Source organism: Anser cygnoides, chromosome 5 (assembly GCF_040182565.1).
Source record: "Anser cygnoides isolate HZ-2024a breed goose chromosome 5, Taihu_goose_T2T_genome, whole genome shotgun sequence".
NCBI classification, from domain to species: Eukaryota; Metazoa; Chordata; class Aves; order Anseriformes; family Anatidae; genus Anser; species Anser cygnoides.
In genome coordinates, this window is record NC_089877.1 from 39,049,892 (window position 1) to 39,074,892 (window position 25,001).

Consider the following 25,001-nt stretch of genomic DNA (forward strand, 5'->3'; position numbering starts at 1 on the left):
TATCCCCTCTATTCTTCAAGCAGTATGTCATCAACTCCAGTCTGGTCCAATTTACATCATGGTCCATTTGCAGCCAAAAGGACGCACAGAGACATTGAATCATTCATATCTGCCCAAAAAATGCACTGAGATGTTGCCAGGTGGCAGGATGGCTCCATAAACTACACGTCACCTTGGTACCCAAGCAGCCAGCGGCTGTAGCCAGCACTGACCACATCCTGTGTCCTCAGGTAACTGGTAGTTTTTTCCTCAATAGTATAATAAAGCAACTTTCATCAGTGCTGTTGCTGAGCTTCTACATGTCAGCACCCTTGAAATGCATCTTTTTATTCTGCTAGACTACTAGACAGGGCCCAGGTGCCTTGTCTCTTACAGCTGCGATATTCTGGTACTACAGAGCAGTCAAATCCACAATTTGCACTGCTCTGCTGCCCAGAAGGAGTTTGGCACTCTTAGGCATCCACACACAACTAATCCTTCCTATGCTATGTACTTTAGCCATGTTCTTCTGTGACTGCTAAATTTAACTTACACCCCTCTATAAGAAATGAAAATATGACCCTAGATGACTGGGAAGACAGCTGTGTACTACTCTGCCCTGTATCCAGCAATCTTACTTATTGTTCCTAAGTAAATGTTGTTTTGTGGATTTGATAAATCAGGGATTGATTTAAGAGGTGGAAATGAGGATGAAATGAATACGTCATATCTAGAGGGTAATATGCACTCTCATGCTGCATGTGTCTTTCCTTTCTGCTTTCAGAGTGCTGCCATGGACAGCAAGGGACAACAGGAGGTTAACAAAGAACAGAAGGGATTTAGGAAGGAAATTCAGGGACAGCTGAGGGAGCAGGAGTCAAGGGAGAAAAATCATCAAAGAAAAGAGATAAGAACATTAGACTGAGGGGATTTATTTCAGGGTATTAGGAAGGAAATATAAGAATAAAAATCTCAAAAAAATGACTTTATGTTAAAGTGTTTCACAGCTGGGGGGAAATTATTCTGTCTCTATTGACATTCTAGTACTAGTTCAGCAGGTACTATCTGCTGGACCACCTCCACACACGTGAATCTAGACAGGCATACTGCCCTTTTGCCCACAGAACAATAGTCGCTCAGTTCCAGTCTGTTACAAAGATCCACGGTGACAGGTTCCTGACAGACAGCAGAACACAACTTCCAGAATGTCACAGCGTGTCATTTACTAGCAATTCTTCCATGAAAACTAGGTGTGTATTCCAAACCTGTTGAAAAACTGCTTCAGATGCAACAGGGAAAAACTAGTAACATATTCTTCATCTCCTTGTACATTTGTTGTGGCAGTTTTTGCATGTTCTGGTGGCTCTTCTTCATTTTAGATCTTCTAGCCTTGGTTACTTTGTTATATAGAGCTGTACAGAAGGGCACAGAAAGTTCTTGGGATGTAGAGAAATGAGCTAAAATACACACCCCATTAAAAGAGAGGAGCATTCCTTATGAGCAGACATGAGAAGCAACTGTGTATTCCTGTCTTTACTAAACAGTTTGCTAATATTTATTTACTATAGACAGGCCTCCATTTGATAGAGGCAGAAGATAAGGCAGGAAACCCCAAAGTAGATAAAACTACAGGGTTACACTCCATTGTGTTACCCCTTGCAACAGTGACATTTCCTTACCACTTCTCTGCTGAACGTACATTAGAGGAGGCACTTGTTGCTAGAGCTGCAAGTGACGTAAGATGTTTCTGCCTGCGGTATATGCCAGGAACCAAACCACAAACAAGTGACTGTATTTCATAGACCAGATTTCCTTCTTGAGTGTTGACAAATTCGCAACTGTCCCTCTGCCTTAGCAAAACATTCTAAAACAAGATTTTGAATGTTAATTTTAGCAGAAGCTGGAGCGTCAGTCCCAAGTTTCCAGAAAGGACTGGGAGTTTGGTTGTCTGACTTTTTCAAGTTATCACTGGATATTCTTGAAAAATCCAGCCTGCCACTGGGTTTGGCACCCCAGAATTTCTTGCCACTTTCAAAAGTCCCTATTTCTACCAGAGGCAATGCATGATAACGTAACAGAGATGTTACTGAGCAATCATTACATGCTGAGAGACCGGAACAGATGCAGAAGTTCAAGATTAAACCCACTCTTTCCTTCCCTATCGTTTGTAAAGAATTAAGGTAAAATCTCTATTATCACTCTCACAGCACAAAGCCATTGGTGCTGCCTCCTTGTGCAGCTCAGAGCACACCATGGTATATTACACCGTACAGCTCAAGAGCACCAAATGTTCTGACAAGGCTGCGATTGTGAAGAATCGACCACACCATGACTGCAATTCTGGCACTGCGTGGCAGCTGGACCACTGGAGCACAGGCGTGAGCTCTCCTAGCATTAATGCACCTGGACGATTTTCTTGGAGTTGGAGAAGAAACACCACTTTGAACTAAACGTCGGGCAGCTCCTCTCTATACGAAGCACGTGTATCCATGGGAGGACAGCAGCGGAATACAAACAAGGGTTTATTGCTGTGGGAGTGTTCTTCATGAACAAACCTGCATATTAAATGCATGCACACCATAGATGCAAAACAGTGACTTCAAAGACAGCAGTTGGTAAGAGAGAAAATGATGAAATACTTAAAAACTTACCACTAGAGAGGTTAGCAGGCTCTAAGAGCAGCAAAGCAAACCCATGGCATATTGTGTCCAGCTCCAGCTGACAGCTCTGGAACTAACAGTTAATTGTGCCGGGATTGAGCCTTTGCAGAGTTTTCCAAAATTCATGCCAACTATTTAAATAGCACAAACTGCAGGGATAGACCATGACAGGTCCAGTTTACACTTAACAAATGACCAGCAGAACTTTAATGTTGGATATAAAAATGGAGAACAAACAAAAAGAGTCCACATCCCCTAACTGACAGTGCAATGCCAGGCCTTAGCTCACAGCTGTGCTAGTTGAAATATCCCATAGATGACACATTTTATTTGGGTTGGGAAACTCTTAACAGCTATACGGAGCTAAGAAATCCTGATGCCATAAGGCACCACACAGTTGTATCAGCAAAATCTTAAGATAAACTTTGAACTAAGTCTTTGCTGAGATGGCTTGCCTGCTATAAACAGGGATGGACTATATCCCGTAAGTGCGATGGATCAGTGTATTGATGTTTATGGTGCTTATTATTCTAGATGACAGATGCAGAGTCAAACATCTGAGCCAATTCGGGTCTCAGTCAATCTACTTGAGGATTGATGTCCCATTACTGCTGGAGCTCTTCTGATGTAATTCTGGTTCTTTCCAGGAGAAAAGAAAAAATAATTGAAAGGTTTCCAGACAAGATTCTGGAATGTGAAATAAAAGCCAATGTGAAATGGAGTCTTTCCATCTGCACCCCAGAAAAACAGTTTAAGGCAGAAAAGAAAACATAGACCAACCTAAACCACACGTACTGAGTTACCCTTGGTCCTCACTGAAATAAGCGCATGCTGTGCTGCAGCACTGAGATGCCAGCATCTTCCTCCTCCTAAACTGTTGACAAACTTTTGCAGTGACACTGAGCAAACACTGGCATGACAGAGTCGTGAAAACAGGATATAGCAGTTTCTAAAAACCCGAACCTATCCTGGTATGACACATATACATATACAAACACAGTGCAATTACAGTGGTAACAGTTAAAGAGAGAGTTGAACACAAAGGGTTTTTAGAGGCTGATTACTGACAGCAGCTTCACAGGTGGATAAGGACTGGATGGCCAAGCACATCTCACCTCTGAGAGTCATTATTTTTCTACCCATGCATGATGGTTATGATCAACTAAAATCAATGGCAAAAGTATTCCTTGGTTTCAGCTAGCTCTAGCTGGGGCTTAGGAAGGACATTTATTGCTGCACGACCAAGGCAGCGCATGAGGATGTTAGACTGCCTGTGTCTGTGTGTTTGCACGCACGGGGCTGTGGATAGAATTTGTCTGGTAAAAGAGATTTAAGCCAGACAGTCACAATAAAAGTCTGTGGAATTAAAAGTAGGGTGAAAAAAATAGGACCAATTATTTTTATAGCTCGCTCAAATGCCTCAATTGATCACACTAACTTTAGAAAGCAAAAGGCACTGTGCACACTTGACAGGTTTGTTCCTGTGACAGGTACATCATGTGCTCGTGATTCCTGTTTAACTTCCTTCCTTACGAATACCTCAAACTGTGCTCCTTGTGGGTGTGGTGGAAAGTGGAGGCGGAGAATGATTCTCCTCTGAAGGAAAATACAATTATTCAACTTCTTTAACTGCTCAAACAGATGACAAGTGAACAGGCTTTCAGTGCTCCCCACCAGCTCCAGTTTAAAACAAAACACCCTGCATTATACATTCAGTAACAGATCCCTAGTCCCAAACTCCCTATAGCAGAAGGGAGCCAGGGAAAAGAGGCCCCTTTTATTTGCCTGTGGTTTTCAGATCGCAAGGTGCTTTTTTGTCTCTTTGAACTAGAAGACAGACTCTCACACGTGAAGCTGTGCTGTGCTAAATGGGTTGTTACTGGCATACGAACCAGGGCCAGAGAGGCAGGGGGAGGCTGCATTTGTGTGCTTGTGTTCCTTGATGAGTGTCAGTCATTCCTGCAGCTTGGTCACCACCTACACAGAGTCAAACACGCACGCAGACACGCACATGCTCCTCATCTCTTCTCTTCCAGTGCTGAAAGCAGACAAACGTGGGGTAATTCTCCAGGTTGAAGATGAATCAAAGCAAGGGTGAGTGTGTGCATTTATAACATAAATTTCATCCAGTGCTCAAGTAGGCTGAGCATTTCTACTTTTAATCTGTCTACCTACAGCTTCCAACTATTAGTTTCCAATAAGCTTTCTGCCCCAAGGACTGCAGTATCTTCTATTATCAAATGCCTATCATCCTTATCAGTATTTACAGACTGTGGTTAAGTTCTCTCTTAACCTTCTCATTGATTAACTAGGTAGATTGAATCCTCTGAGTGTCTCATAAAGCATGAGCTCTGATTGTTTACTTATTCCCTCACATCTTTCCTGAACTGTGCCCTATTTTAAAACATTTTCCTTGAAGAATGGACACCTCGACCAGGTTGCATTTTAGCAGTTTTAGTAACAAAACAGTGGCAGCTAATGCACGGCTTCCCACAGCAAAAGGAGAAAAGAGAAAGTAAAAAAAAAAATCACTGAACGTGAGAGAATAGAATAATGAAAGGGGCTAAAAAGGAGGCAAAAATAACTGAAAGAAAATGGAGAAGGAAGGAAAGAAAGTCAGATGAGCTAGTGAAGAAACAACCAGCTATAGAAATAGAAGCTCTTGAAGAAGCACAAGATGACAAAAAGACTGTGCACAGCCATACCTATTTACACGAGGGCTCTCCTAAGTTATCCTGACTGCTCCAAGAAGCTGACAAGCCATCCTGCTACCTGTCCCTCCATTCAACTACTCCAGGCAATAAGGGGTCTCTGATGCTGATGGCTGCATGATCCTTCCTGCCTAACAACTTAGGATTTTTGGAAGCAGAGCTCGTTGGCAGCACAGGGCAGTACAACACCCCCCGAACCCACCATCCATCATTCAAACCAGCCCCACAGGAGAGGCGCGGAAGGGAGCGGGTCGCTTTCCATCCCCCAGCCTGGAAATACCTGCCTCGCTTCAAGGCCAGAGCGGAGGATTCAGTGAGAATGAACAAAAGGCACACACACACAAAGCACACATATGGAGCTCCGGGCTCCAGTCATCAAGCCTGGGACATCTGCGTCTTTCTCAGGATGTCTGCGTGTGCAAATAATTAGGCTAAGGCCAGCTGTCCCCTTCTCACTCTTCACCCTTTATGCTCCCATTGCTTCCGCTACCATTGCCTTTCCGAAGAGTATTTCGTCAGGCAGATCACCAAAAGAGGAGGCGTTTCTTTTCGCTTATTCTGGTGAGGGATTGGTGAGGTGGTAAAGAGGAAAGCACTCCTCCGAGGACATCTTACGAGACTCCTCCACATTTCCAAGCAAGCTTTAGCCACACCAGAGGAAAGATTTGCTTTAAGTCTTAAATTCTGAAGTTATAAACTCCAAACGCTCGCGCTGGTACTGCAAATGCAACCATCAACAGCGAGGCTGCATGTTCAGGAACACTTACTGCTTTACGGCCACATTTAGCTCACGTATTCTGGGCCTAATTTCCTTCTCTCCTCGAGCAGTGATCCAGAAGTAATTCAGTGAAATTAATGAACCCTACTCAATCTCGACGCACTCCCTCTAATCCACTCACTTCTGAGGCCCTTCTCCGGGTTCATGCTGGAGTGAGCTGAAGGTCCCTTGGGAGGCAGGCCTCCAGCCCAGCGGGACGAAGAACACGCCACCGAAGACACCCAGCCAAAGCATTTACCAGCTGCGTGAAAGCAGGAGCGAGAACAAAACCAGGACTTCTGTTCTCAGCTGTGAAATTTGTAGCTTTGCCCCCAAACAGCGCTCCCAAGCAGGCTCCATCTGGGGCTGGCGAGGGAACACAGCTCCCCAGCCTGCGGTTAGCAAGGCAGGGCGCCACAAAGTGGAAAGCTCACAGGCACGCCGAGCAGCCCCATCCTCCGACAGGGCAGCGGGAGCTTGGATGATGCATTTAGTGCAGCCTGCGCTGCAGCGTGCCCACCCGTGTATCATCTCCATAGCAGCAGTTCCGTTAATTGAGACCAGCTGCTTCAACTCCAAATTCTTCTCTCCAGAAATATTGATACTACTACGTTATGATTAGAAAGCACTTTACCAAATGCCTCTCAATTTTGCACAGCTCAGATGAAGAGCAGCTGCAGAAAGAAGGGACAGTTCCCTGACTGCACAGAATAAAAGAAATGCTCGCTGCAAAAACGCTGGAGAAATGAAGGCTGTAAGTAGCAAGTCAAAATAGCATAACGATGGCAGGAGAAAGCAGCCTGCTGCATGTGCTCGTGCCTGTCATTTTAGATGTTGAAAGGACTCTGAGCAGACTTCTTCCTTATGCTCTAGGATAAATGGCCACAGCACTGTGGTTTTACAGCTCCATGCGGCAGGTGCGCGGATTTGTCAGATCCAGTTTTTCTGTCCAAGGATGGATTAAAGCAAAACCCATCAATCTGGGCCTGGCTTGGAAGAGTAGCTGTGGTCTTGACGCAGCTCCAGAGCCTGTTCTGCACAGCCCACTGGCAAAGAGTCACTGGAGCTGATAAGCGAGCGGGAAGATTTGTGAAGCAGGAATGCCACCACACCACCACAGCTTTGCTTCCCTGGAGGCTGCTCCCCTGCGGCTGCTGACTCCTTGCAGCAGGCTGTCACCTCTGCCTGGCAATGGTCACGCTGGGACTGCCGAAAGCTGAAGCATTTTTCCCCAGCAGCCAGGCTGGATTAAGCTGGCTAACAGTACAGTTCAATTCCAAATTCACTTAGAAGTCTCGAGCCCTGTCTCTGACCATCAGACACAGGGCGTTCCTGAAAAGACATCTGGTTACCGAGTTTCTGCAAGATCTGGGCTAACCACTGCAACCCCATCTGCTGTTCCAGCCTCCTTAATATGGAGAACAGAATCCTTGAAAGAGAAAATCTCACCGTGAATGGTCTGAAAATGAGGATCACGATACAACACATGGTTTCCTCCTGAGAAGGATGTTGTACAGGCTTACAGAAAACATGGCACTCTTCAGCATGCGGGTGTGCAAACAAGGGCCTAGCCATCACCTCATTACTCAGATTTCATACTACAACTGAGGTAATGCAACAAAACGAAAGCAGAGCTCACTTTGCTATGCTCCGTGATTTGCCTCCTACTCTGAAAATCAATGAGGTAAATAAAGTCTTTGATAGATACCAGCCAGAGTGTCTCTCAGCTAACATAATGCTCATGTTTTTAAAAAATATTCCTACTGTGTTGCTCTGGAAAATATTCAAAGTTTTTAGAGTCTCATTCAGATGTTACCATTTACACACTTCTTTCATTTTCATTGTGTTCCACTCATCTGGTGAATCTCCCTTTAAGGTTGCAGTTTTCTTATCTACTTCACTTTCTAATTTCTGGTCTCTACTATAACACTGTTTGAATCCACAGTGCTGCAGGAGATGGAATACTTCAATGAAATTCCACAAGGATAAGTCTGAGGCACATTACAATTGAGTATCAACTTTCAGAATCATTCTTTGAACAAATAAACTTACATTGTACACCTAGCATTCACTGTTTGCATCTTCCTTTAATCTCCTTTTTCTTTTTGCTTCTTAAGGTCGCCATACTTACTTGCGCTTGAAAACAGCTGGCAGAGACACGTACATACAAGAAATGGCAGCGTAAAGATATATGCTACATGTGCTCACAGGGAAGTTACCTCAATGATGCCTGCAGATCCATTAGTTGTTTTTGGAGGTGACAGCTTAATGGAATTCTGTTGATTGCAGTGCAGTTCTGCTCAACCCCACAAGCTGAATTTAGCCCCTCGTGTCACCAAATCACATGAATAAACTTTTATGCAAGTAGGTTTTTATTATTATTATTATTATTTTTAGGTTTCCAAGATCAGTCAATGACATTTGTGTAAGGAAATGTATATCACAAGACTAGGTAAAAAATGAATTAAGCTCTTCTGAACACTACTGTCATTGGGACAGACTCTTTGATCGCTTCCAATGCCACAGCTCTGTGGATTGTTAACAGAATTACACCAGCTTAAAAACAATTGTGGACCCCAGCACATCAGATCATAACGAACCCACGCAGAAGAGCGAGCAGTAGGAGTATACAAACAAGAGATTTACCAACCTCACTGAAATCTCTTCCCACTGACATGTGAACCCCTCTGTCTGCAACATACTGCAACCACTCTGCCCTGTTCCAGTGGTGAAACTCACGATGCCCAACACACAGCTGCCCCAGCAGAGAAGTAACAACTCTGCAGCTGACCATTAATTTTGTTCTCAAAGCACAGGAGTGCTCCCGTTTAATTTCAGCTGCCCTCGCCTCCCCCATAACTGAATTATTGTTATTATGCTCTGCATAATCCTAGTACTGACAGGGATGTTTGTTAAACGTAATTAAAGATATTAATTTTGCATGGAACAGAAGACAGCGCCAAGAACTTATTTTTTTTTAATCTCCCATTAGAAAATTACCTTCATTAGCACCGACTCGCTGAGCTTCTCTCTGTTGACAATTTTTATCGCGACCTTCTGACATGTGACACAGTGAACCCCCAACTTCACAAGCCCTGCAGGAGAAACAGCAAAACAGAAAAAAACAATTGGTTAAAGCTATCGACTGTTGAGATTTTTGCTATCTGTACATTACCCAGCAGTTGGCTATTTATATGCCAACAAATTTCCATTAGCCCCTCCTCCTGCCAGATGAAATCTTGTGAGTAATGAAGACCGTGCAGCCCACACTGCGACCACTTGGCAGTGAAGCTGCCAGCATCCTTAACACCGCTGCAATTTCTCCCATCAAAGCTGTATTGTTGCTGAAATGCTGTTCTACCGGTAAGAAGTAAACTTCTGCCAATTTAACTGCACTAGGCTGGGGGCTTCTGCCAACACCTGACATCACTGAAAGCTCAGAAATCCACCAGACTGGATGGTCAAATGGCTGCAGCGTAGACATGGTCACTACATTTCTTCCAGCCCCTTTCAAAGCTTTCAGGTTCGTAATAAAAACTTAATCAGGTACTTAATCGAGTTTTCTCCTCCTATTTTAAACTTATCCTGCTGTATAAGGTTAACACCGTGATGAACGCCACACAGGAATGGAGGAACATCAGTATGTGCTGATACAATACTAAGTTGTTCTTATTTGTTACTATTTACTATATCCTTGTTAATATCTACATCCTCACACAGGAGTGCAGCTAAATGGTTATATTTGCAAAAGGATACCAGTGTTCCCATTAGGATCAGGATGTCTGAGCTGTCAGAAATGTGGAATAAAACTCCAAGAATTAAAAGAAAGAGGTAAGTAACATAAAGTATTACCGTCTGCAGAATTTTGATCTGAATCTGCTGACTCGCATTAAAGTACATCAAGAGATCTCCCATGAGTGAGTTAAACATAGTCTCCCGAGCTCTCAACTCTATCTCCATTAACAAAATTTCTGCCCCGAAAAATTTTACTTTGCTGGCCTATTCAAGTGAGATCTGTTTGCTTCAGCTTTTACTCCCGTCAAATGTGCGCACGCAGCACACCACCTAACAGGCTGGACTCCGTCCCACTCCACACGCAATGTGCCAAGCTGGCATTTGGCTTAACTCAGTTATAACCTGAGGAAGAAATGGCACCTCCCTGGTGGCACTAAGACCTGCAGGGCTTCGCAGAGCATTTATGAGCAGTGATACTTGCAGTAAGAAAAAGTCCAGCTCAGCCTGCAGCTCCTGCGTTGGGTGCCTTTTAAGATCCTGACCTCATTCCCTGTCCCAAACGCCAAAGCCAGAAGTGTTGCTTTATCTGCAAAGTGAGCACAACAGATCTGCAGGCCAGAGAAATGACGACCACAGGACTTCACGCTTTATCTTCAAGGGATGAAACACAAAGATCACTGCCTTACTTCAAGCTGTCCCCAGAGAGGTGAACTAGAGTTTCATCAGGGGCTCTAGCAATCTCCTACAGATATTTGTTCATCTTTTTGCTGCACAGTTAATGACAGATGCTGAACAATTAAGCACGGGTTATTATGCCAAGAAATAACCTCCCAACTCACTTCCAGTCATCTCTCTTTTACGGTGCGCTCAAGTTTTCTGGATATTTCCAGTCACGTAATCCTTCAGTCTCATCTGGTTAAGTGCTGACACCCTCACTTTCAGCCATGACACAACCGAGTCACAAAAATTAAGAACGCAGCGCGCTGACAGCTCCATCTGAAACTGCGCGTGGCAATGGGCTGTCCTCTGCCTCGAGCAGCAGGGGAGCACAGCTGGGGGAAGACGCCGTGATGTCCAGCAAATCCTCACTCTTACGCCTGAATTTTGTCCACTCAGTACATTTATTTTATTACCTGTAGCACCATGGGCTCTGTGTTCACCATTCCCAGCCTCTGCAGCCTCACTTCTGCTTCTCTTTGGCTTTGCTCTGTGTTTGGACAGTGCCTGCCTGGCACGTCTTTGTTGTACGCGCACGGCCTCAACCCGTGCCTACTGCTTTCTTCCAACACAAATCACAGCTCTGCATCACGCTCTTTGCATCACTCTGAACTCCCTCCCCTTACATTGCCAAATCTTTGCAGGAGTTCTAGCTCAGTCATTTATATGCAGACTCCCAGGATATGTGACATGGTGCTGCACTGTAACATGCAGCAGACTCATTATTTTAAGAGTTCAATAAAGGTGGCGAACAGCTACTTTCTCTTCCCCCAAAGAAAACGGAACCTCACATTTCAAGACTTGATTTTAAATGTTGTTCCTCCCAAGTCAAGACATCTGTCCCACTGCACCTGGCTGATATGTAAACTACTTTTTCCTTCGTCCTCGCTGCAGCATCCTGCCATTGAGTCACTGAAGCCAAAGACACCACCAACTCCTGGGACACCATCATATCGCACAGGTGATCTTCACAGCATCCCTTCAGCTACTCACCTACCACAGAAACTGAGAAATTAAGATTAAACTGTTCTGTTTACTCTGATAATGACATAAATCAACAATCAGAAGGCCTTACACACCTCAAAAAATTACACTGATACTATCACAATGATTTTAGATTGAATTAATTCCACCAACCTCAGGAAGTCATTTCTGATTTACACCAGTGTACCAGAGAACAAAATGAGAAAACGCCTGTCAGATCTAATGCATTTTTCCTCTTTTCTTAATACATACATTAAAAAGTGAGAAAAAATATACTGTCACCATTATCTGTTTTGTGGAGATAACTCTGAGACAACCTTCTGAACAGCCCAAGACAGCACTTTTCACAGCAGTAAATTCAGTGAATGCAATTTTCGGATAAAAATAAAACCTGTTGCTCTGCTGTGCCTCCCCACCTTCCCTGCCTTTGACATCTGCATGCCACCCTACCAAAATAAAACCCTGACAGTAGACCAACTATAGGAGAATGTCCTACTACTACTAGGAGAAAATCCTAAGCGAGCTGGGGCAACGAAGGACTTGTATTCTGGACTTCAGCTTTGGTCCCGGCAATTCCAGCCTACGGAGTTACAACTCAGAGATGGCTTACAGGCATCTGACTCCTGTGAGCTCCTGATGGTCAGCATGGCTCTTTACTGGCATACAGAACATAAAACATTCACAACGTATTATATATCAGTACAATGACAGATCCTTAGAGAGAATAAGAAGCAACCACGTGAGTAAACTGCTGAGCTATTACTGAAATGGAAATAGCAGAACACATGCTCAGAAACAAGTGGCTAAGGTGCTGTTTGTAGGGCTCTGGTAGGGGCTGGTGGTCTTCCAGTTCACCTTTGGCTGCATACGCTGCTGCTAATGAGCACCTCAGGTCTACAGTGAACCCCCAGCACCAGTGTGTCAATATGTTAGGTGCTTACTTTTACAGCTTATCTGTATGTTTGGCCCGGCAGAAGTTCCTGTGTGGTCCCCAAAGGAGAAGAACCAAGGCTGCCGCTAAGAGGGCATTTCGCCTTGGCTTGGCTCAAGGCAAGGCTACCAAGGCAACAAACAGAGTTTGAACTTGTCTGCTTCAGACGCGATTAACCCTCAAATGCAGGCGAGTAATCTTCACAACTGTAAAAGCCAACTCTGGTCTGTCCTGGCAGGAAATCTGAGAAACTGGGGGAATGGAGCGCTTGCAGACGGATGTTTCCCCAGCGCCCCATGTAGCTGCCAGGCACTCGCTCCTCCTGGTGTACTGCAGCTCTGCATCCACAGGCAGCTCTGGGCACTGACACCCTGGGGCTCTCAAACGGGCTGCCACTTCTTACCAGCTGCGAACACTGGGCTGCTTTTGATCTTAGCCACTGAACTGCACCCAAACAGCTCCGTAATTTCAGGCTGGGGAGTCAAGAAGGAAAAATGAACACACTGAAAAGCAAGGGGATGCATACGCTAACACTGGCCTTTCATTTATAATTAAAAGTCACAGGTTTTAACCAACGAGCAACAGGAACTCCAGATGGCATAAGGGAAAGATGGCTTACAAGGAAGAAGAGCACAGGAAAGCTTGTGGTATGCTCCGTGTTAACAAATAATGCTCCCACAATCTTTTAGAAATGTTAAACAAAAGTAACACTTTTTTAACCATAAGGCCTGTAGTTACTTCAACAAGTGGAATAAACTATTACTTACATTTGCTATGTTTAATAAATGTGATTTTTCCATTGGCAAATGGAGGCCTTTCATTTTCATTTGAAATTAAACAAACCCAAAGCCCTATCTGGAAGTACCGGTAAATTTCTGCCATAGCGAAACCAGTCCCTGATTTCAGAAGATCCTCTGCATGTCTCCTGTCGCTTGTTCGTTTTATGACAAAGCACAGTGTCAAAAAACTTCTCCTTGAAAAAAGCAAAGCGGAAAGCCCCGGTCTGGCCGGTAGTATCTCTTTTGGCTGGATGAGCAATGAATGGAATGTCCAGAGAGAAGCATTACTCCTAACGTGAGCTAGCTAATTGCCAATTAATTCAAGTCACTGAATACCCAACAAATATTAATCTAGGCACTGCAGGACACAAGCATTTGTGGTTTACATTAGGGCTCAGACTAGTGTGGTAACAAACTATTTGAATTAAAAGAGGAACAAAAATCTTAGGCTGAACAAACCCAAGAACACTGTTTTTTAAACAGCTCAGTATGCATACACAGTTGCTGCATATGAGATTTGTACATACGATTTTTAACACAAGTAATGTGATTTATCCCCACAAATTGGAGGCTGCTGTTATAAATCTTAGAATTATTTACAGGTATGAGATACCTGAAAACTACACGCACTGATATTTGCAAGATCTGCAGACCTTCAAGGATGCCAGTTTAGAGAATCAATCCTTAAAGCAAATAAAAGCATTAAAATAACTCAAGTAAAGCATAGTAATATTAAAGTAATATTCTTGCTCCTTATTCTCAACAGCTGTCTTCTCAAATACTCTAGTTTCAAGTAGGGTTAAATCAGTTCAGTTACAGTGCCTAACTCTGCTGACTACACTGAAGTTGCTTTAGATCTACAACAGTGGAAGACGGATTAAAATGTGGCCCACAGCAACACGATTTCCATAGCCGTAAAATAAGGATAATGACACTTACTTGCCTTGCAAGAACTGTAGACGGATTAAATGATTAATCCTTACAAAGAATGCTGGAAATGAGGGGATGGGGTTTAAAATGCTATGCAAGTTTTACATATTACACCCAGGAAAATTGCATCTTAAATATAATCTGGAAAGAAAGCTCTAGATTATTTCTTAGTAATAGTTTCCATTTTACGTCCCAAGTTTTCTAGCACACTGTTTTTCTGGTTTCCTAAAACATGCATCTTATGCTCGTCTTGGCTGCACTGGAAAGAACTTTGTTACCGAGCATCCTACTTATGGAAACCAATAATTGCCCTTAATTACTCAAGTCTTCTCGTTGAGCAGATGTTTATTTTTCTATAGCAATTGTTATCTCTAATTACTGACTTTAAAATAAACAGTCTTATATCAAGTGACACACAAATTACACAGTATCAATTTATAATTGCGTGTGGGGAAAGGAGGTGCAGGGTTGTCTACAAATCTAAAAGGATGAGGATGGAGCTACCCACACTGGTAATGAAATAATTTGACCATGAGCTGTTCTACGGAGAGATTCTAGTGCTAAAAGGCTGTTCTGAGGGCTCATGCAATAACCATTTCTAAATTGAATAAACTGTAATTACAGTAGGACTAAAGCCAGAGTTCAAACGCTCAGCAGGAGCGTGGAAGGAGATGTTCATCAGTGCTGGGATTCACACGCCTCAGCTCGGAGCCCAGGGAAGCTGTGCACTGAATTGCTACAGCCCAGGTTTATTCTCCTAAGCTGCAAGCACTGCCAAACGTGTGTGGCCCAGGCAGCCCAAGGGACACGCGCCTACACTCGGAGATGGGCAAGAGCAACGCATCAGCTCAGATGTGACTGGATCCACATGCCTGATACTAGAGAACAAGAGACACATACATAGATAAACAGCAGCTCACCGGGAGCTGGTTTTACACTGTATGCCTCAGAGATTATGGTAGGATCATCCTCCGAGCTCAGCAGGATCAAAACACACAGAACCAACATCACCTCTATTGATTTTTATCTTGGTCTCTTTCTTACAATATTTCATAAATCAATACTTCTCAGAAATTCTTTGTGCCTGCTGAATATAGTGAAGAACGTGGCTGTTGAGTCCCTCTGACATGCCGCCTTTCCCATCTTGCCACACACACCCACGTGACTGAAGAGGCCCCCCAGGGGAGCAGGATACAAAGCTTGGTGGACACAGCCATGCTGCTTTTGTAAAATGCTGCTACTCATCAGCCAAACCCCAACAAACTCCTGAAGTCCTCTGGGAGCTCTCAGCAGCTTGTGATGTCCAGTGGGCTGAGCTTCTGTTTCAGCTCAAGGCTTTGTTCCCATACAAACCCAACCAAGATACTAAGCTTTGCTGCCACCAACGAGGTACGGACCTCACCTTCCTGGGCGTGTGAAAGCCTTGGGGTGGCACCCCCACCCCTGCTGACAGGGACACACATGAGTGGCTTCCTGGCTTTCAAATGAAAAAGAAAGAAAAGGAAATATATATATATATATATTATATATATTATATATATTATATATATTATATATATTATATATTATAATATTAATATTATATATAATATTTTAAATATTTATAATATATATATTAATATTATATATATATATATAAAAAATTTTTTTCCATCCCTGAGGCTGCAGACCCAGCAGCCAGAGCTGCACGTCTCCTTGCAAAGCCCTCCTTGAGGAACGCGGAGCTGCACGCCCCCCTTCAGACCTCGTTACTCATTTGTCAGGAGAAGACCAAAACTGGCCATTTTCAGGTACAGCAGGAAGCCAGAAGAGCTCTGTCTATCCTGCCTAATATATCCTTTAGGAAACATGTCACTAGAATTAGGTAACGTCTGGATAATGAGCCACGGTATCCAGTGATCCACTGAGCAGGACTGATGCACTAATAATGAGGGAACACTGCAAGAAGGGCAAGAGGAGGTGAGGAAGGAAAGACAGGAGGAGAAAGAGGGGAAAAACAGTTCCTCACGTGTGCTTTTAGCTCATGTTAATCCCATTTTCCACGCTCATTTCTCCCATCTCCTTCTCCTCACCACCCTTCCATCCTACCTCCGCTTGCCTCCTCCTGACGGCCTCCCGACCCTCCCAGCAGCCGGGCCTGTTTCAGCCAGGCTCTGTGTATATTAAGAACTTCACTAAAAAGAGGGGCTAGCAAGGAAAGCCTTTCTACAGAAGACAGAGGTTGTGCTCTTCACAAGATGAGGCTCACCGCAAAACACTTCATCTACTGCTGCAGCTTACCCTGCCCTCTGACATCCCTTATCACCCCCTGACGGGTTCCTACGGGGCTGTGCGCTGACTGTCGGTGTGCTGCGCTTCACCAGTGCCTCAAGAAGTGACGGGGCTTAGCTCTGCCTGCACCCACGCCATGAACACAGTGCCCAACGCAGGTCCTGTGTGCACGCAGCACCTCCCGCTTACCCAAATTCCCAAAGGGCTTCTTGAGGGCAGTCGGATAGGGCTCGTATGCAGCCAGGGTAGAACTAGACCGGGCAGCTCTTGCACCCTCCAGATGGTTTTACAGTGACAATTTTTCCCAACGACAACTTGCTCTGCACCCAGCAGAAGTAGGGGCTGATCTTGGATTTCCAAGTGGAGCTCCCTTGGATTTCCCTCTCTGATTTGGGACTTTCTTCCTTACTCAGCCAACAGCCTCCAAAGGAGCTGGAAAGGACTTCATTATCTTGGGAAGACTTTGAGCCAGTGAGACTTTTACACTGATGTAATTTCATTTATTTTCAGGGGGGTTCTCCCACCACACACTAACTACCCCATTATCACGTACAAGAGGTGAGTCAGGCCCAGATTTGGGTAAGAGCACAGTGGGGACATCTCATCTTCCCTGCTCTGTGTGTGGCTCCCAGATACAGAAAAAGGCCTCAGTCTTTTTCAAAATGATACTGAGACCTTCCAAGAGGGTGTGGAAGAAATACCCTTCGTAAGATTCTGATTTTTAAAGTGACTCCTACAGCCCTACACGTGGGCCTATGCAGTCCCAGTTTCAGCAAATGATTTAAGAGCTTTCTGCCCTCCGTAGTGGAGTGCGTGCATCACGCTGTATAACACTGTGAGAGCAGAGAGCTCATGACAATTGTGATGGACCGCTTTTCCCACTTCCTAAGATGTTCCTCTGTACAAAGTATAAGAAATCTAGCATATAACATTTTTTTAATTATACTGAATATGAGAAAGAAACCCCAAGCCTCTGGCTTAGGACAATGGGAAGAAAGACCACTTGAAAACTGATCTCTGGCTTAAGAAAAGGAAAGTCAAAGCAAACGGAATTAAAGGTCAGAATAATTAGACTATTATCATTTTAATGAACAGAAACAAGCATATAAAACCCCCAATTTTCAAAAGTATTTTCTTTAATGTGAGACTAATGGCTCAGGTCACAGCATGGAGCTGAAAGCATTTATCGACTTCTACACCGAGAAGAACAGGAGCTGCCTGCTCATGTAGTACAAACTTCACTACAACCAGTTCACTGCGTTCCTTACCAAGAGAGGAAAGTGGGGGGTCATATTCAATACACCTGCACAGAAAAGGCCCAAGCTCCTCATTAATTTAAGGTAAGGTTTATGAGAAACAATGTAATACCTAGAGAGAAAGCTCAGCTGTGCCTCCACAAAGAAGAAAGAAAATAAAGTGAATTTAATTTCCTTTCAAAAGAAAGGTGGCTGGATAAACACAAACATGCACACCCCAACCCACCTTCTGATACACAGCTTCATCACTTGGATATTCATACCAGAGCAGCTATGGCTAAGTATGTCCTGAAATACAGTGCAATTTCCAACTCAGGCAGGAGCCGTCGATTATAAGAGGACAGTGGCATGAGACCTGAGCTGCCAAAACACATCTTTGTGTCATGCTCCTGTTCCAGGATTTCTATGCAACAACCCCTACCTGGGTTGGTGGGAGATCCCACCGTGAGTTTCTCTCTTCTGGAAGAATTCACTGAAGGGGATGGTGAACAACGAAATCTGTACAGACTCACCTGTTTAAGCAATTTGCAGATGAGTTTGTTCATCAGCAAACTACAGCTATGCAGACCTTGCTTCCTCTAATGGTGCTGCTGCAGAGAATGAGGAAAGCTGAAAGATCTGGCTGTAGAAGAGCTCACAGCTATGCCAGATGTTTTCAACTGTTACCATGTTATACTACGACCACTAAGGCAAAACAAACCTGCAGGGATTGTTGTTCTCAAATCTACAGGGCCTGTTACTGCTCCACTTCCCGACACAGGAATGGGTTCTGCCTTTACTCAGACTGGTAATTTCTTGGTATCAGCAAACCATCCCGAAATTTCACTCCCCACAAATGCTAGTTCAAGGCCAAAGCTACAATTAAGATGGATAAACAGTGAATGAGCTGATCTAGATGTCAACAGAGAATCTCATCCCCAGGGTTTTTCCCTGATTGCTTACTATTCTGTTTCTATTTCATGGCCCCACAGAGTTAGCACGAGGTGTCAGAAGACTCAAGAAGATTCAATCCAAAAAATCAGCTTAAGCAGAAGGGCAAGCTGTAAGCCTAGATAAGTAGATAGAAACAAGCAAAAGACCAGTAAGCATCTTCTCCATACAAGCTACGAAGTCTAGGGAAAGTTAAAAAAACCCAACCCTCAGGAATGACATTCCCAGATGACGATCTGGTTCTCCCCACAAGCACACTGCTGTGAGGCCACCGACTTCCTCGGGATCCTCCAAATCCTACTGCCAGAGACGAGCCGCAGCCCTGCCAGCCCCTCCGAGAAGGCTGCACAGCACAGCTCAGGCTCAAGCAAGAGCCGCAGAGGAGCTCGCTGTTGACTCAGAGCCACTCACGCTCAGAAGAGGAGGCGGCTCACAAATAATTGAGATTGCTGTGCCTGTTCAGTGTCCCGACGTACACAGGGGATAAACACACCGAGACAATAGTGTACACTACCGGCAATAATGGCATTAGACAAATCATGGATCACTTTCTGCAAAAACACTGGCCTTAAGGGATCCTGCCTGCAAAGAAAACAGAAAATATTGTCTGGCGCTTAGGAACATTACACACTTTGGCTTTATGTTATGAGCCTCCTAAATGAGTAGGAAGTGCCATGCTATTCCTCACTTGTACTGCAGGTCAGGCCACTTACACCTCAAGGCTACGGCAAGTTGCATAGGGTAGGTGATGTGAGAGTCTCTCCGTGAGCAAGGGAATCATCATCGGTTGTACAGCATTCATCTGGCAGGGCAGGCATCCAGCAGGAACATTATTTCTCTGTGACCCTCTGTGCTCTAGATACTAAAGGCTAGAGGTTGTAGTCCAAATCTTATTATGGGAATAATTAAAAAAGAAACATAACATGGAAAGGATTGAAAAAAACTTAAAAGAGAATTGAGAACTCTAGCAAAGGACAAATGAAGGAAAGCATCAGTCTCCAAACAGAGCTGGGAAGTCTGATGCTGGTAACTCAGCTGCAAAACACTGCCCGTGGTTCAGCTGGACAGAAAAGCACAGGATGGGAAGCACTGCAAGCTGGAGTGACTTGCATAACGTCACAAAATGGTGTAACTGCACAGCCATAAACAGAGGATCTGCTTCCTGAGACCCACCACGGGTCCACAACATGTCCTTTTGAGGTAGACTATTGTAGTGGGTTTACGTGGCAAGGTTTTGGTAGCAGGGGCCCATAGGGGTGGCTTCTGTGAGAAGGATCTAGAAGCTGCCCCATGTTTGGTAAGGGCCCCACTGCTGACCAGAGCTGAGCCAATAAGTGATGTTGTTTGCGCCTCTGTGAGAGCATATTTAAGACAGGGAAAAAAACACTGTGCCACACAGCAGCTGGGAGAGTGAGAGGAGTGAGGAACAGCCTTGCAGGCGCCAAGGTCAGTGAAGAAGGAGGGGGAGAGGTGCTCCAGGCGACAGAGCAGAAGTCCCCTGCGGCCTGTGGTGAGGACCATGGTGAAGCAGGCTGTCCCTCTGCATCCCATGGAGTACCACGGTGGAGCAGGTTCCACCCTGCAGCCTGTGGAGGAGACCACGGTGGAGCAGGTGGACCTGCACCGACGGAGACTGCGGCCTGCGGAAGACCCCTGCCGGAGCAGATTCCGGGCCGGACCTGTAGCCCGTGGAGAGGAGACCACGCAGGAGCAGGTGACCTGGCAGGAGCTGCTGCCCGTAGTGGATCCAGGTTGGAGCAGTTTGCTGCTGAGGGATGGACCCCGTGGTACGGACCCATATCTGGAGCAGTTCTTGAAGAGCTGCTGCCTGTGGGCAGCCCACGCCGGATCAGTTCAGCAAGGACTGCATCCCGTGGGAGGGACCCCACAGCACAGGGGACGAGAGTGACCGAGAAGGAGTGGCAGCAAAGAAGCGCTATAGACTGACCATAACCCCCATTCCCCCGTTCCCCTGCACCGCTCGGGGGGAGGAGGTGGAAGAGGGTGGATGGGGGGGAAGGTGCTTTTGGTTTCTTTCCTTTGTTTCTCGCTTCTCTAGCTTGTTAGTAATAGGCAATAAATCTTACTATCTCCCTATGCTGAGCCTGTTTTGCCCGTCACAATAACAATAATTACTGTGCGATCTCCTCGTCCGTATCTCAACCCTTGAGCCCTTTTCATTGTATTTTCTCCCCGTTCCTCTTTGAGGAGGGGGCGTGAGAGAGCGGTTGTGGTGGAGCTCGGCCACCCACCTGAGTAAAACCACCACAACTACTGGCTACAGACAAGAGAAACACAGGCCTGAAAGCACGTCTGTAACATAATTTGAACCTTAACAACAGTACAGCGTGGAACAGATTTAACCCCCCAGACTCCAGCTGCTGGAGGCCATGTCCTAAGTTTCCTGAGGGACCATTTATACTTGCAGGTACACGACTTGTAGAGTCCTCAGCACCAGATCCCTTCCCTTCCCCAGGACAGAAGCCCCAGCAGGCTCCAGGCGGCAGAAGCACAGTCTTGCTTCTCACACAGCGTTTGTCTAAACTAAGGCCGAGCACGGTCGCAGCTGAGTACAGCAGAGCTGAGAAAGAGCAAGAGGTGCTCTCCTCTGGTCAGATTAAAGGGAATTAAGGCACATCTGTGTCCTGTGTGCTTAAACTGTCAAAAATGAAGAAGGATTCCCTCTGACGACACCATCAGCTGTAAATCCTACTAACAACTACATGAAGATGCCTGAAATAAAGAACTGAAACACCCCTGGATGCAAGGTGTCTGGCTACAGGTACCTGACACGCTGGCATAACTGTTTAAAACAAGCAGTTTTGTTCTCCTTCCTTTTATGTTTATTCCGAAATGGAACAATCACAGTTGGATAATAAACAATGGCTGTTAAGCTTTTGTATCAATTTGATGTCACTTGAATTTCCAATCCAAAGAGATGTCCATGCAAATTAACCAATAAAGAATGTGTGTCCATCTACAGCGAGTAGAAAACGGCAGTCGATCTATAATGAAAAAACTCTTTTAAAAAAGCATGCAAACAATTGCACATTAACTACATTATAGTGTCAGTGAATGGGCACTGGTAGAGAATGTCTTTCTAACCACAGAAAAAGAATACTGAATTTTGTATAAAGATGTTTTTTTTCTTTGCATATCAACATACCCAGACAGCCACCAACTTGAAAATTAACCTTTCATTAGGGAAAGAAAGAAAACCTACAAATGACAAATAAAAATGGAATCCGTAAATGAAATCAAGCTTTTGTCCTTGCTGATTTAAACAATAATAAAAAGCTGCTACTTAAATCACCTTGATTTAAATATAAATGATTTCAATTCATCAACTCTGCTCTTCCGCTAATCCTCCTCTTCACAGCCAGGAGAGCAGCCCCAGGTCAGAACCTCCCCACACAAGAGCGCTCTGCTACAGCCGAGCCTCCGCTGCATCCTTGCCACGTCTGCACTCACGTACTGGCACCTGGAGCCCTGCCTTGTGGTTCAAGGACTCGGTCCTGAGCTGCTGCCGAATGCGGGGACTCAGCTCTTGAAGACAGGGAAGTAGGGGTGTGATTGGGAAATCTAAACTCAGCTTGGTTACCTTTAAGACATAAAGAAGTGTCTAGGAAGCGGTGGAGCTACTGAGGTATACCAGGTAGAACCAACACTAATCAAGGAGCAAAGAGGTTCATATTTACACATAAATGGGAATTTGCACTCTCACCCACCTCTCTTACCCCCATATGAGCATGTTTCAAAGCATGAGGTGATATCCAAGCTGCCACAAGGGAAGTCTAACATTATGACACATTTATCACACGAATAGGATGCTGCAGAAAATAATTGGTTTCCCTAATAATTTTCAAGCCTCATAAACATATTCCAGGACAGTTTTTAAAGAGAAAATACGTAATAGAATTAACATGAATGAGAGCCCTGTGGAATTTTTATTGCTGCTCATATTGGAAGACTCAACCCCAAACCAGAAGTCTGCTCTGGTAACCGTCACGCATTCACAGCACAGGTGCTACCCCTGCCTTGGGGTAGACGGTTATGATCCAAATAGTTAAAGCTGCCAAAGGGTGCGTGTATAATCATACACCATTTATCTGCTTGAACATAAAGGCTTGAGGCACATAGAAATCGGGTAACTTGCGGAGGGTCACAGTGAAACCCTGTGGCAGAGCTGGGAACCAAGGACATACCACAATCACCTTTTAAGTCGGTGTGAGCAGGTAAAAACTGAAAGGGAGAAAAAAAGGGAAAAAAGGGCAAATTGGCCAGAACACCATCATTTCTATTAAATTTCACACAACCCCCAACTCTGCCAGAGCAGGATAAAAGGAGAATAATTCCATTTGTGTCACCAGATCCATTCCAGAGCTACAGCAGAAAAGCCGAGAGTGATAGTGGGGTCCTTCCTGTGTGATACACAAATGCATACATTTGGGGGGAGAGCTTTCAAATTTATGATCCACTAAATGAAAACGACAACAGCAAAGAAACAGCAATGGTATATTTCAGCTAGGATAAAGGATGCTGATTTCTGGAAGCGATGACAGAAGAACAGAAAAAGCAGCAAAGGAAAATCTCTCTGCTCTTCCCCGCCACTTCACTTGCTGTGCCCCAGGAAAAGGGCTGGTCCGCAGCACAGTGACAGGCAGCGTGGTTACGGTGAGCTATTCCAACGGGAAGGGTTAAGCTGCCTGTGTCAGGGAGGGGAAGGAAGACTGAGAACCATCGGGTGCCCACGGCAGAATCCCATGGGTGGCAGCAGAATGGCTGCCATGGCTCTGTTTCGGCTTGTGCAGGGCGGCCGAGCACCCTCTCAGCTCCACGCCGGGGCTGGGGTGGGTTCAGCACCGTGCAGCGTGCTGCGGGACGAGTGGGGTAATGGCGATGAGACGTGCCACGGGAGTACCGCTGGCACACGCGGGGAAGCGCAGGACAATAATCTCCCATCTGCACGATACGGCTTTGAATCCCGTCCTTTACAGCTCAATAGGTGCATCTGCTGCCCCTCTGCTAATCCTCAACAGCGTTTAAAATGCAGATCAGCGGAGATCATGCTTTTTCTCTCCCATTACAGACCACAGCCTAATAAAAGAGCTTTAATCACACAGACAATATTCTATCTCCTGCAAGGTCTGCTGCCTCATTTGCCTCTATGCCTTTGTTTGGAAACCAGATCTTTGTCAGGTGCCGGCAGCAGCAGAAAATAATTGCGCAACACAAGGTTTGAAGGCGGTCGAAGCGCTTAAAACCTTTCCCAAAACTGTGCCATTGTAATCAGGAAATTGTGACCGCAAAAGGTAAACAGCAGGGAACTCGGGGCAGGGGAACCCCCTGAGAAAATGCATCTTAAACCCCTGGATGTGTTGCAGGATTTTAAACGGAAAAAGCAGCATCAGCAGACTTGCTTACATGTCTTTGTCTCCCTAGCACTAATGCGCTACGACATCTTTTTTCCAAGTCAGAAAGTACAAGGGCTGCCGAGGAAAGCCATGACTAGTTATGTGACTGCAGGTCAAGAAATACTACTGAGTATATTTCATGCACAGCACATGTACGTGAGTATATATATATGGATGTGGAAATGCTAACCTGAAGTAACTAGCTCGTTCCAGACAATTCTGTGGCCAAATGAATGACCCAGTAAGCTGAGAAGCTGTTCTTGCTTTGACGAGAGCAAGTCATCAACATAAAAATGAGGCTGTGAGATCCACTGTAGTTAAACCCTGCTCCAGCTCAGAGTCTTCTTGGGTAGAGGTGAGCTGCCAGAGTCCTCCTTTCTGTGGTTTTTGCCACCAGTGTATTACAGAGGGAAGGGCCAGCCTGGAAGTCTCCTCAAATATGTTTACTCTTAGATTAATATTCTTCCCCAGGAACCTTCGCTCTTGCAAACAACTATACAGCATAATACAATAAATCTTGCCTCTCCCTGTATTTATACACTGCAGCAAGAAAGATAGGCAAACCAATTACTTCACGGATCAGGGTATGCCTGTCCTCTACAAATGCACAACATATAGCGGAGAGGGCGCCAAAGGAATCCTTCCTGCGTTCTTACCTTCCAAGAATTAGACACAAACATGTTCATGGCATGACAACAAATAACGTAGCACAGCACTTCCCAGCCACAGGGAGCAAGAGAAATACTGAAGGAATAAAACCACACCAGGGGCTAAAAAAAGGATGCGCTCCTTGCCATTAAAGCTTCTTGAGTCACCAGATTCCCCACGAGACCAACCGAGGACAACCCACTGCTTGCAAGACACGTGGATGCTATTTGGAGCTTGGCAAGCCCCAGACCTGCACTTGGGGAAACACCGGCTGCTCTGCAGGGACACTCCACTGCAGC

The 25,001-nt window shown here is 45.1% G+C and overlaps 1 protein-coding gene across 7 annotated transcripts in view; it reads right to left on the reverse strand.

Moving 5' to 3' along the window:
• Positions 1-25,001, reverse strand: part of BRSK2 (BR serine/threonine kinase 2) — a 308,810-nt gene that overhangs the window by 149,175 nt on the left and 134,634 nt on the right. For all 7 annotated transcript variants that reach the window (XM_066997946.1, XM_066997944.1, XM_048066549.2 and 4 more), the window contains exon 4: positions 9,108-9,202. In XM_066997946.1, the coding sequence (XP_066854047.1) occupies positions 9,108-9,202 (95 nt within the window). The remainder of the gene's footprint in view (positions 1-9,107; positions 9,203-25,001) is intronic.